This window comes from Lepisma saccharinum, chromosome 16, assembly GCF_977018435.1.
Source record: "Lepisma saccharinum chromosome 16, izLepSacc3.1, whole genome shotgun sequence".
Lineage (NCBI taxonomy): Eukaryota > Metazoa > Arthropoda > Insecta > Zygentoma > Lepismatidae > Lepisma > Lepisma saccharinum.
Window position 1 is genome coordinate 30763550 of NC_139244.1, and position 14696 is coordinate 30778245.

General features: G+C 35.8%; 1 protein-coding gene across 1 annotated transcript in view; it reads right to left on the reverse strand.

Moving 5' to 3' along the window:
• Mocs2B (Molybdenum cofactor synthesis 2B) overlaps positions 1-14278 on the reverse strand; it is a 40588-nt gene extending 26310 nt beyond the window's left edge. Inside the window, exons 1-4 of the mRNA XM_083137920.1 lie at positions 14141-14278; positions 9339-9502; positions 2865-2977; positions 1623-1810 (exon numbers count right to left, since the gene is read on the reverse strand). Of these exons, the coding sequence (XP_082994046.1) occupies positions 1623-1810; positions 2865-2977; positions 9339-9467 (430 nt within the window). The 5' untranslated portion in view covers positions 9468-9502; positions 14141-14278. The remainder of the gene's footprint in view (positions 1-1622; positions 1811-2864; positions 2978-9338; positions 9503-14140) is intronic.
• Between the last annotated feature and the right edge of the window lie 418 nt (positions 14279-14696).

Consider the following 14696-nt stretch of genomic DNA (forward strand, 5'->3'; position numbering starts at 1 on the left):
TGCATCAACATTTATAGTTTTAAGCCATAATATCCTTAATATTTTAAGGATTTCTATTTACTAAGCAGACTTTACTCATCTGACTATTAGTTTGTTAATGTTTAAAAATATGACAAATGAATGAACACACTTACCCCTAATGAGATGTGCATGTATGTGGATTTTGATGTAGTTCAGAAAAAACATAACAATTCACAAAACAATGTTGGTCAACTTTATTTTTAATGATTAATACAACAAGAGTACATAGAATAATATCTTCTCATATGCATACATTATCTTTCTTATCCAACTTCATCCACTGCAATTGGATTTCTTATCTTCTACCATTATTTGTTCATTAATATCATGAAAATGACATGCAATGATTTTAAGTTGAAACTTTCTGTGTTTATAAAAATTTACCAAGGAGCAACATTTTTCCACCTAAAAAATATTTTGGTAAAAACCTAGACGTAAGATGTTTTAGAAAGATGGAAGAGGGGATGTCAAAGAAAACATTCTATAGCATAACTACTTTGTTAGACTGTGGACATTTAGTGTTTAATAACATCCACAGCAGAGCAAGTGAAAAAACATGGTCTGTAGCTATCAAAAGGAAAAAGATTATGGATATTGCCTGGCTTTCTTACTACTGCATTCTTAACACATGTAATTATATTATATACCAGTCAATTATCACCAGGGTATTTTATATACCAGTAAACTGTGGCAAGAGAATTAATTCACTATAATACATTTTAAGGTATATATTTGGAGTTCAAGTATATTATAGCATTGGCTCCAGTTGTAGCAAATTAATGTTTACAACTATGTGAAAATTTCATGTTCAATGTATTTAAGTTTCAACTAGTTTTAAGAAATATCCTGACTTTTCCAATCTTAGGTTGATTTCTCTGACTTCTTCAGGGGTTTGTAAAGACCCTGAACAGTTACCACTTTCTGAGAGCATTGAAAACTTTTAATGTCCATCAGAAGATCCAATAAACTGCATGATGTTTTTGAAATAACATTTTATTGCAGAGAAAATTTTCAAGGAAATGTATGTCAATTATTTTTTATGTATAATCATCCACAAAACAAGCAGAAAAATGTAATTAATTAAAAGCATCCAATATATAAAACACATTCACATTTATGCACATTGTATATTTATTTCAAAAGTGATAAATATTATCTACTAATCATTCATATTCATGAAATATTTCTAACATTAGGCATTATTCAACTTATTGCATTATTGAAGGAACTTTAAATTCTTTAATATAAAAATCACTCTAAAAGTATTCATTTCTTGATATAAGTAAAATCTCAAAAATATATATTTCTTGTAAATATCAACAGGAAGGAACTACATTTCATCTACAATAGAAATCACGACTTCTGCTACCACTACACCACCTAAAAACTAATATTAATAGATAAACTGAAAGAAGGAAGCTTTGCAATCCAATTGAAAGACAGTTTAACTACTTTACTGGCCACCAAATTCTCTACAACAGAATAGAAGTTAAATGATGAAGATTAAATAGAAATGTTTTTAAAAATCTAGATGCCTATAACAACCTTCCGTGTGAGCTACCAACTTCAATATGCTGCATGCAAATACTTAGTTTAATTACTTTTCCATGGGCATTCTTTGTTTTCCTTCCAAGCTGCTTCCTCATTTTCATAAACTTCTTTCTTCCAAATAGGAACTGAAGCCTTCAGCATGTCTATGATATAGTGGACTGCCTCCAAAGCTTCTGTACGATGAGCTGACGACACGGCAATAACTACACTTGCCTCCTTCACAGGAACAACTCCAAGCCTGTGAAACCAAATAACTATGTGTCTCATCACTTGTGATATGAAAAAGAATTATATAGTTCTCCATGCATATAGCACTGTACCATGAAAGCACATTTAGGGGATGTGGGGGTATGGCCCAACACATTCTCCATCTTGACTATTTTAGAGGTAATATGATCAGCACCATGCTCCGGCCACCTTTACTTCCCAGGTACCCATTTTATATGCAGACAAGGCAGGATACATTTCAACCTTTGACCACCCACCCCGGGTCTCCTGGGTGGCAGTCAAACCCCCTACCAATTAGACCACTGTGGCTCTACCCAGAATTACACATTGTAACATAAACCAAACAAGCAGAACTCTTCATATTTGAAGGGCTCGGGGTGTACAACATGGTAAGTGACATTTGGGTATTTTTTAGTTACAAAGTAAAATGTGCCATCCTTCAATTTTCGAGTGAAATTGCCATGTCATACAATTTGCATTGGACTCAGTGAAGCCCTATGAAATTGGTAAACACAACACAAAAACAATGTATCTACAGTATAGCTTCTAATAAGCTTTTTTGTTAATGAACTCAGAAATTACCAAAATGTCACTTACCATGTTCTACACCAGTAGGTTGAAACAATTTTTGCCAAGACAGATGTTAAACCAATCTACTACAAAATTACAACTGCTCTATGAAAAATAAATGTAGAAGAAGTAATCCCCTGTTCAATCATTCGGTTTCATTAAAAGTATGGATTATATCAATTAATAATTACTAGCATTAACTGATGATGGCTTATTGATTTTGAATTAGTATAATAAAATATAATTTTGCAGATCTGATGCATCTATAAATAAGTAGTTCAAGAGTAAAACTTGTTAACACACAAGAAGTATGGAACAGAGAAAAACACAAGTGAAAGTTCGTCCATTGCATTGTGGTTTATGGATTACCCAGATGTTCCCATGCATTTTTGCCAATTACCAGCTACTGAATAGACTACTAATGTGTGGACAACAGGGCCTAATGCTATCTCAATATTCTAATAATCAACCCCTATTTCAAACTATAAGCTTACCTATGATATACAGCTATGTGTTCCACTTTCCATTTGTTTCTTACATCTTCACAAATTTTCTTAATAGACTTTTCTGCCATTGGAATATAAGCTTCGTATTCCAATTTTGCAACCTGTTAAAATATGTGCAACATTTAAGTGAATGCTACAAATTTTTAAATATGCAATAGTAAAATTATTTGTGCTGATGTTTTGCTTGAATTAACTTGAATTCTATTTTCCAGCTTTTGAAAATGAAACAGTAAAAATGATACAACTATGTAATACAGAAATAATGATCCAAATAAAAGTATGTTGCTGCTTCAAGTAAAAATCATAATAAAATAGAACCTTTTAGATACGTTTCTAAGTGTTTTATTCAAAATAAAAAAATAGCACTAATTTTATGTTGCAGCTTGTGCACAATGAAAACTTTCAAAATGGAAACTTGACGAAAGTATTTACAATAATTTATGTTCAAAGATTGATAGATGTGTTTTGTAGAGTCAGCCCAGTACTAGAATTTTTTTACCTGTATTGTGACGTAAACAATGAAACATGCCAAAATGTAATTAATACGTGTTTAATGTTTGTTTTAAGTCCACTTTATGCACAAATAGGCTAATCGAGACTGGACCTACAGCCCGAACCACTATGTGCTACCACAGGGTATTAAACCTGTGACTCTTTCATTACAAGGCAACATGTATGCATGCTTAAGCACATTATAATACCGTGCGTCCATTTCGATCTGCAGCCGAGAGATCGGGAGAAGCGTGGCGGGCGGCACTGACGGAGATGCCGACATTTGCGGCCTGAAATGCCCGCTTATTTTTATGGACATATGCAGACATTTATATAAATATTGCAAAACGAGCAATTGTGCCGATGATTTTGACACACCCACCTCTTGTGAAACACGGCGTAGAGGTTTGTTTGGAGAACGTTCTAACGCTGCACCAATATCATCGAGTTTTGCTTCGGTTAGAATCCGTCGTTTTTGCTTAGGTGTTTTAAAATTTAACGATACAGTTTCTCGTAATTTAAGGACAAGATGTCTAACCGTATCTCTGTGTGGAGTTGAAACGCATGGGAATTTCTGTACAAATTACCTACACACGTCTCGACACGAGTTTGTTTTCACGTAGGTACGTGTCATACATAAAACAATCTTTGTTCTAACGTGAATCTTGCGGCTGGCATTCCAATCGTCTCACTGACACGTCACACATACACACTACAATAACACAAACAAGTAACTGCAAGTAACCAAGAATAACACTCTTGCGCACAGTACGAAATTAACACGCTCTTGGTTTACATTGCTCGCCACTATATTTACAACTCTGTCTTCATCTAGTCGCGAAGGAACAAAAAACTCGAGCTCGGAGATTTCGGATTGCAAGGAAGCTCACGAACACTATTGACTTTTAACGGTTTCTTCTACAGCGTAATCTTGATACAGTGTTGCACATTCAAAACCTCCAAACGATCCCCATCGGCACAAAACTCTTTCAAGGATATAAACTTAAGCAGGACGTTACTGGTCAAAACTATGATTAAAATGTTTTATTATCTGTGGCTCTTAACATCGTTTCTAAAGCGTATTTTTTTGTGTATATAAGAGCAGAACTTGGATGAATTACAGAAGAACTTTTGCGTGTTATAACACAGGTTAGTGATCGTTTTGCAATATTTATATAAATGTCTGCATATGTCTATAAAAATAAGCGGGCATTACAGGCCGCAAATGTCGGCATCTCCGTCAGCACCGCCCGCCACGCTTCTCCCGATTTCTCGGCTGCAGATCGAAATGAACGCACGGTATATATAATATGGATATCATTGTCGCAAGAAAGTTATACATTTTGAAACTTCAAATAGTAAACCAGTCTACAATATGAATGTCAATTATTGAAAATAATAACATTTATAAGGATAACAAAGACACCTTTTTGTCTATATCTTGCATGATATTCATGTCGTGTCTTCAGAATGGGAAACTATTTAATTAATGGGAGAAGATTGAAGTAAGGCAGTGACTGCAATAGTGTGGAATTATAGGGGAAGGCCGGGCAAGATAAGTTGACTAATGTTTGACCACATGTTGAATTATAAAATGAATTCAGATATGATTTTTATCTCCACAAATAGTTTTATTGGTTCTTTTTTAATGTAAAATGAAAGGTGAAAACTGAAAAGACACGCTTAATATTTAGAATATATTGTAATTTTTGAAATAAAGAGCTTTTGCCCAGTCTTGCTCCACGGGGGTACCTTAACTGTTTCCTCTACATACTACTTAATTGTAACAATATTAAGTTATAATAATAACAAAAAACATAGTGGATGTTTTATTTGTAGAATTGTGTAAACTTACTCAAACAATTATGTTTCACACAAACCAGAAACATGAACAGCATCTTCATCTTCGCTTGACACACCTGCACAGGAATTATGTTGGCACATGAGATGTTGAAGGCTAAGAATAAAGGGTTGAAACTGTTTTTGATGTGGCAGCATCGGGAGGGAGCTGAATGCTGAATGTCAGTTGTTGCAGAAGGCAAGAAGTCTGATTCACTAAACACGTTGGTGTCAACTGGGATAGTAACCCATTATGCCCCAACATCATAGTACCAGGTTACACAATCATAACACGAAATGTGTGAATTGAAAATAACTACATAGCCTGTTTTACGATATCCAATAAGCATGCTGGACAAATAATATAACCTTTCGTTCACAACAATAACCCCATTGTAACTTACAGCAGCAAATAGTTTGCCAAATTGTTGCAATAGAGGGTGCAAAATTAACATACATTCCGTTCTTCCTAGAACATCGTCTCGAACTGAGACCAGCAGCTGTCAAGACAAAGAGTACTATGTGCTGACGAAGTTCCAAGAACTAGAATAGTGGCACTTCTTCGACAAAAACACCCCGTACCCTGTCTTTACCTGCCTTCCCCTACATATATGTGTGAATGTTATGGTAAGACCTTCCTTGTTTCCGATTCAAATATATTGATCTGAGACATAACACAAACACCATGGATATGGACATTATTATTATTATTATTATTTATTATTTGAAGTAGGATTGCACTTGAGATTACAGTATTTTACACAGATTATCTTACTATAAAAACATCTTTTTGCCCTACAATAATTAATTTAATTTGTTAATCTATACAATTAAGCTAAATGCTTATAAATGTACAAAATATAGAAAATTACAAGTTACCTCTATAATTGAAAAACACAAGAAATAAAAATTAAGTAAGTATATGTAAAGGAGGCAATGAGATAAATGAGGCATGGTCAGTATTCAAAGATTAATGTCCTAATTTGTTATTTAAATTTGGCCAAATTTCTCTCCTTTCTCCAGGCTACAGGCAGTTGATTCCACACCTTACTTGCCAGCGATGATAGGGATTTTGATCCGTATCTTGCCTTATTACATTTTGGTACTCTCATACTATTGGTGTGATTAGATTGCAGATAGGGATAATGCATGTTACTACATATAATTACTTTGCCGCTTAGTAAGTGGTTGTGTGTGTGAATTGCCTGATGAATTTTGAGTAGGAACATATTTTCGTATGGATTCAAGCGTAGGTATTTGCAGCTCTTCCTTCTCTGGTCTTTCATGAAGTCGTGTGTGCTGTATTTTGTATACAACAAATAGCCCAATTTTGCATTTTTTCTAATTAATTGGTGTTACTGAGGAACAATATTCAAGTAATGGCCTAATAAATGCTGCAGAACTCTAATTTGTGAGCAAGGTGTACATATTTGCAGACATATTGAAACTGTTTGCAATATCATTTACAAACATGTTAAAAAGTTTTGGCCCCAGAATAGATCCCTGAGGTACACCGAGAGATACATTCAGACTGGTCAAAATCGAGTTGCCAACTTTTGTGTCGATACTCCAATTGCATAAATAACTTTCAATCCAGTTGCATGCAGTAGCAGAAAAAATGAATTGCTGATATAATTTCTGTATTAATAAAGTTGGTTGAACACTGTCAAATGCTTTATTGATATCTGGTGAAATTACGCCGATGTATTACTTACCTTTATGGTCTAATACATGCTGTCAGTTATGTAACAGTTCATGCAGGAGTAATTCTGTTGAATGATTTTTCCCAAAAGCAAATTGTCTGTCAGCAAGTAGGTTGATACAATGTAAGTATTGTTCTAATTGTTTATCTATTACCCTTTCAATAATCCAACTTAATGAGGAAGTTATTGATATAGGCCAATAATTATTTACGTGTGCTGGGGACCCACCTTTAAATATAGGCGTGACTCTTGCATGTTTCCAAGTGTTGGGAAACATTCCGCTTTCTATGGAGGAATTAATTACATCGATGAGAGGTTTGGCAATAAATGGGGCGAGCAGATATAATATGCGATTACTTATTCCATCGAAATCTGGACCTTTTCTGACATTAAGTTTTTAAAGGATTTTCAGAACATCATCACGTGAGATGGGTGCAAAATTGAAGCTGGCTTCTCTTGATTTACTGCAGTTTTCAGTTTGTTTGATAGTTTCATTTTTCTTGAGCATTAAATCAGGACATTCGCCACCCTCGCAGCTTAGGTAATTATTTCATTATTGTGTTCAATAGATGTGATGGTTGATTTTATTGTCATTTCCCGTTAAAAAGCTAAAAAACTTGAATTTATTGTTGTCTGTATATTTACCAGAATAGATCTGTTGAAGGAGATAACTTCTTTTCGCATCTTTCACTGTTTTTGTTATGTACTTCCTTAAGGTCTTATATTCTTCCCACGTGTGATCGATATCAATGTAAGAAGACTGCCAGTGATCCAGGGAAGCTTGTTGGCCCTAACACGAAACGTTTTTATTGGCGCAGAGACATCAAGAGCTTTTGTTATTAATGATTGTTTCCTTATCGTTTATATCTGGCATCGTTGTTGTTTTGTAAAAGGGTAGATAGGAACAATGATCAACGAACTGTTGTTCAGAGAAATTTTTAAACGAATGTCTAGTTACTAATATTTGGGAGATCCATGTATTTCTTTCTTGTTAGTAAAAATGTGGTCTATGAGACTTTCACTCGTGTCGGTCACACATATCAGCAGGCAAATTAGATGCTTGTACCCCGCTGATTGCACCGTATCAAAAAATACATTATCTGCTACAGTAGGTTTGATGACGTCATTATTTGTAACCCCATGAAAAGTGACGGCGGCCTTGGGATCCCAGAATTAAGGGTTTGTCGTTTTGTTTGAGTTTCAAAGACACCCACAATCCTTCAATGTCCACATCCGACACAGAATACATAGGTTCCGATATTACGTCGGTTTTTTCGTAAACAATAATGCCACCCCCTTGCTTACAAGGCGCTCGATCGAGCCTTGAACCCTTCAATCTCAACGTGCCGATCTGGAATTGAATCATCTAATCAAGTCTCTGTGATTGCAACGAAAGTAAAATTAGTTACGTTTGAAGCTGCAATTTGATCTATTTTGTTCTTTAGGCAGTTAATATTGATGTGGTCCACCGTGATATTTTCTGCCTATCTGGGATTGCAAGGTCGTCCATGTGCGGATACAAGTTAGCAAGGAAGCTCCAGTTCGCCAGGCTCAGGCGGTGCAATGTAATGGGGGTGGCGGGTCATTGGCATACGGGATGGGAGGAAACCTATTTACAACCCCAGTATTGTCATCTTGACCTTGGCCTCGGGGAGAAGGGAGAGAGTGTTAGGTCGTCCAGGCTGTCAATTTTCACTGTGGCGGCGTTTTGCAGTGCCAAGATATTGCCATCTTTCTCAGTAGAACTGGATCACAGTTAAGGCCATGAGGAACAGTTTCAGCATCCAGGTAGACACAAAGTTCTGGAAAACCCTAAACCAACCCTCCCACACTGACCTTTCCCCTAAGCAAGCTTGAGAAGGACAGGTCTTTGCTGGATGGTTGTGGGAGAGGGAGAAACTTAACATTACGCTTATGAGAGTATAATTTTACTTGTTCTTTCAAGAATATCACACTTCCGATGCCGTAGAAAAACACATGAACGGAAAGAGGACAGCTTGAAGATTTTGTTGTGGTGGAAAAAGTCGAAACTTCCATTTGAATAACCGTAACTTGAAAGCAGAAGTTGTTTCTCTATAAGAAATAAATGGAATTCTGTAAATACTTATTTTTCATATCACATGTAGCTTAATAATCAACTTAAAAAACTGCTTCCACTTGCAATAGGGGGAGAAATTCATAATCTCTTGTACAATGTTGTTTTAATTTTAGTAGCATTGCCCATTCCGACAATATTGAAATAAAAGCACACGTGTGAACTTCGCATTAAGGATTTCCTAATAGCAAAGTGCCCCATGGTCACACTAGTCCCACTTAACCAATGTGAGCATAATCAACTTGCAACAACCTTTGATCATACTTAAGAAAAAATACTGATCTGTTTACAAAGCAAAAAAATTTAAAACATTACAATGAAATACATATTTACCTTCTGATCCTCAAAATTGTCTCTTGTAGTACCAATAAACAATGATGTAGCACCACATGATGGGGAAGACACTACATTGGATATCTCCCCAACATTTAAAACATCATTAGTCAACTTTATGAAATCCATTGTTGTGAAGTAAATATAAGTTACTTATGGTTAACCTGAAATATATAAAGTGCATATGTGTATCAAAATGATTAAATATTGTGGTTTAGATTAGGATCAAGTTTCAAAACATTTTCACAACTTGGTTTGCTTGACCAAGGTGAAAATCTCTTACGATATTAGTGTTCACACTGAGGTAATAAATTCACATCAGGAGATATAAACAAATTTAGTTTAATTTTCTCTTCATGTCAGAATAAAACTGGCATTGCTTAATTACTGTTAATAATGTACATTATATCAGTTCATATTGTTTATATATGATGATGATGTAGTGGATTAATGAACTTTTTGATATGTTTTTATGTATCACCAACTAATCCAATTTACTGTATTTACATGATATAGGCCACACTTTCTTTTTACCAAAAAATTGGATGGAAAAATGGAGATGTCACTTATATAGGGTGAGGCAGTCAAACGGGAAGATTAAAAAAAACACAAAAAATAGAGAAAGCAAATATTAGTTAATTTAATTTTTGAACATGAATGTACCGTACATAAGTTGAAATTGCTAGTGTACCTGACAAATGTTCATTTTTTTTAAATATGGTGTCAGTAAGATGGCATCTTACTGACACCATATTAAAAAAATTAACATTTTTCAGGTACACTAGTAATTTCAACTCATGTTCAACTCACCCTATATTTGAGATTACTAAAAATTATATTTATTTTTAGAACAATTTATTCTGCATTAATACTAGCTACATATCTTGTAAAAATTACTGGTATGACCAATGCCTTTATTTGTGCACTAGCACAGTACTTTTCCTCACTTGATTTCTCATTCTCCATCTCGCTTGAATCTGCTGTCAGATGAAGCTCATGTTTCACCAACCAATTGACCAGTCAACTCAAGTAATGATGGAGGAAGAGTGTTTGCTACTTCAACCCCTTTGTCCTCCCCCATACCTTACAGTGGTGGATGTGAGCTTAGGAATTTACAATGTTGCCATATTTATCAATATTTCTGTTTCTAATTACATCCATGAGTAAAATTACAAGTAAGGTTTTTTTTATGAATGGGACTGTTTCAAAGACATGACACAATATGGTATAATGTGTAATTCTTAAATCTCGAATTTTAGGTTTTTAACCTATTTTTTCCTTTACAGGCATGTAAGAAATAATAAGTTATGGCAACGTTTCGTTAAAAATTGCAACAACTGATGAAGTTTTATAGTGCCTAAAAAACCTATTGTGCTTGTTAGAACCTATTTTAGGTTTATGCACCTAAATCAAGCCTCTTTTTAGGTTTTTATATATTTTTAAAGGTTTTACAGGATTTTTATGTCACACGGAGACATTTGCTTTGTTTGGTCACGAAATAATTCAATGACGAATGTGTTTGAAACGTGCTCTGTGTCGATTTCCCTTCCTCCAAGTCCATGGTGATTTTTCAAAGCTCTAAACAAAGCAAAATGTATGGTACCACTGTTACCTGTACAATTCAAAGTGGTTTGATCTGTGTGGTCTTGCTCACTTTCACGTCACTTCGGTGCTTTGTACCATTCACGCCTTGTAAACTAACATTTCAGGATTGCAGTTTGCACCACTGATTATGTTCTTGTCGAAAGATTATTTTCAGAATTTAAGATGATCCTCACAGACAAAATTGCAGAGTTTGACTGTGGATAACATGAAAAAAGATTGTTGCCTAACTATACGGTGAAGGGTGGATTTTAATAGCAAATTTCCATGGTAAGTTCTACCATCGCCATAGTGTTAGGCAACACACATAACGTTATGCAAGATAGTGCAAATTTCAGGATATAGGTGTCCCATTTTCATTGCCGGTGACTATACCTAATCAGCATTTTTTAAGGAATTTTGAATTATTTTAAGTTTTTTTTAACCTATTTTAGGATTTTTAGAGCCTATTTTAGGAACCTAAAAATCCGAGGTCTAGTAATTATATAATGTAATGAGTAATTATATCAATTTCATCAAGGTCACATCTCTGTATCATAAATATAATAGTAGAATGCACTAGACACTGGAAAAGATCAACTTTTTATGGCTGTGGGCCACATCTTCAGTTGCAGATAAAAAGAAGGTGGAAATGAAAGTGAGTGATCGATCTGCACAATAATGTCGTTGGCACTCAAAAACATGGTTCTCTCATAAGGTTTTGGAAAAATGCGAGTAGTATGGTGTGGTGTGGAAGAGGCAATGGGAAGTTTAGGGGGGGGGGGAGTTGGGGTTGAGGAATAGAGATGGGGTTTGTTTTGGAAGGTACTGGGTGGCCTTATTCAGGCCAAGGGATGTAGTTACACTTAGAAGCAGTTGTTGAAAGGAGGATTATGACTGTTGGTAAGGATGGTGACAGTGAAATTGAGCAGGGGATCATGTGGTTGAGGATTGTGAATGTTCCCCCACATAAACACTACTCAAGATGTTGCAGGTAATGATATAGATGAGGTTTGAGATGTGGCAGGTTCCTCTATGATGGAGGGTAAATTTGCCAGAGACATTGAGAATCTGGACAGTACGGAACAGATTTTGCACCTTGGGTGGTTGCAATTTGAGCAGGGTGTTATTGGTTATGGGGTGAAGGGGTATTGTGGAGTGCTTGTAAACAATTCTGGACTTGTCTACAATGATGCTTCTGGTGTTGGGATTGCTGTGGAAAATTGGGGGAGGGAACTTGGAGTGTCTGGTTTTGTTGCAGCAAGGGTGGTGATGTAACAAGAGACGACGAAGAATGATTTCAGTCCAAACAAGGTTGACATATGGGTTTGTTGTATACCTTAACATTTTAACGTTTTAAGGATATGAAACAAAATTGTGATTCATAATTGGGAGAAGAGAGTTACAATAGTAGATAAATACAGAGAAACTAGTTTCTTTCTTCTTTGTTCTATTAATTTCAGCGGCTACTCCCACCATCCTCGTTGGAACTTGTACTGTTGTTTGGCGTGGTTCTATTGTTCGTAGTGCTCAGACTGCTACTAGGTGCACTGTTGCTAACTGTACGTCTGCGTCAGTGTCATCTGCTATTTCCCGGCGCTAGCTGTTGTAGTAGGGAAATCCATGTGTGGGGTGCTTGTCCACTATCGATGTTTAGCTCATGTGGGAAGTGCATTATGGCATGTTTTTCCTTGATTTTGGTGTCTACGAGTGTGTGGGCGGTGTGCTTGACTTATACCTCTTTTATTTTATGGCTATTGTATTTGATGTGTTTAGCAAGACCAGTAGTGGGTTGGGCTTTTTTCGCATCTGCCATAAGAGCATAAGGCAGTGGTTCCCAAAGTGTGCGCTGCAGCACCTTAGCGCACCATGGCTGGCTTACAGGAGCACCTCGAAATGTTACAATATTTTCACTGAAATGATATGATTGTTCCAAATATGTGCTTATTTAGTATTTTCTACATACAAAATGTTTCTGAATTTGAAATATGTTTATTTTTTTTAAGTTAAAGCAAGCACCTTAGCACACTAACTGAGTGTTGCAAGTGTAGATAGGCCTACGTTCTGACTTGGGTGCCACGGAAAAATCGTGAAACACTAAGGTCACCGTGAGAAACAAAAAAGTTTGGAAACTCTGGCGTAAGGTAAAGAATAACTGGAGTAAGGAAATCATACATACAGAAAACAGAGCTATTCCATTTCCGAACACAGCCGCTGCGATTCCAGATCGGTTGCCATCGATTTACTTGGTTTCCTACTCCATTTATTCTTCACATTCTCCTCTCTAAGGTACGTGTTATATATTGATGTTTTCTCCAATATCTCATCTTTACATTGATGTACGATACACATCACAACGTTGTTTAATAACTGCTTTCAGAATTCTTAAAGTTACTCCTTGCAATGGGAAACCCAATGCTATTTCATAGGCTAAAACCACGCGAGATGTTTGTTTGGACTCATTCTTGCAGCGTGACATCACATTAATATGGTCCCTTGGGTGCCAAGTGCACAGAAGTTGGTGTTAGATTTCTTGGTTTCACTGTATCCTGGCATTTGAGACTGGAGTCTGTCACAATTGATTTCAAGTAGTTTCCCAATTGCCATTACAATGCAGGGTTAACACAAAAATTTTTGGAGATCCATCAGGAATCAAACACAGGACAGTTCACACCAAAGGCAAAAGTGCTAACTATTAGGCTACATGGGAACTCAATGAACTGATTTGCTGCAAAAGCTAAAGTCAGTTTCTTGCACTACTAAACAAAGCTTTGAACCAAACATTTCTAAAGACAATGACACAGAAAACATACATTGATTGATTTGATTTATTTTACTTAGCTTCTTGTGCCACTTTTGGCTAGTTTGCGAAGATGGGGATGAGTGATGATATGATGAAATTAATGAATGGACACTCACAAACATTCATGCCCAGGCCAGGATTTGAACCCGGGACACCTGGCATCATACTAGGATTCAAACCCAGGACCACTGGTGTCGTAGCATGATGTGCTAACTACTCTGCCACGGGGGGTGGCGACACAGGAAACATGATACACTTTATACTTTATGGCATCTTTGGAATCCCTTGAAAAGGAACTTTGGAAAGCATGTACAGAGAGGTAGGAACATATGGAGATGTTTGCTCGGAGAAAAACCTCATGAGCAAAATATAACTCAATCTCATGTAAATGGTACAATGAATGTTTTTAATGTCTTACCTCCACTTATTGGTGGTATGACTGCTATTTCATCTCCATGTTTGAGTGTTATGATCTCTTCAGAGTCTATATATTCTTCATTGACTGCAAGAATTAAACTCTCTTGTATTGGCTCCAACGAAAATTCCTGGGTTAGCTTACTAGTAAGAACTGCATATGGAATACTTGTTGGAAGTTCAATTACGATATCCTTATGTCCACTTAATTCACGTGCTTTAGCAAAAAATAGCACCTTAACACTCACTTTTTCAAGGTTTGCCATTCACAACCTAAAAAAGAAAATGAATATTTTGTGTACAAAGAAGTTAACTCCAGATATATCAACAATATGATCAGGAAAATAAATCCACAATACATATCTCACTTTCTTCACAATGCTTTCAGTACTATTTAATATCATCAGAATTTGGAACAAAATGAAGAAATTCGTAATAAACTCAAATTGAGTTTTTCTCCAACAGACGACTTCTTTCCTCCACCAAACCAACATACTCAAAGGATACCAAGACATCACCTATAATATGCTCTATGGAAGAAAAACAAAATTATAAAGGGG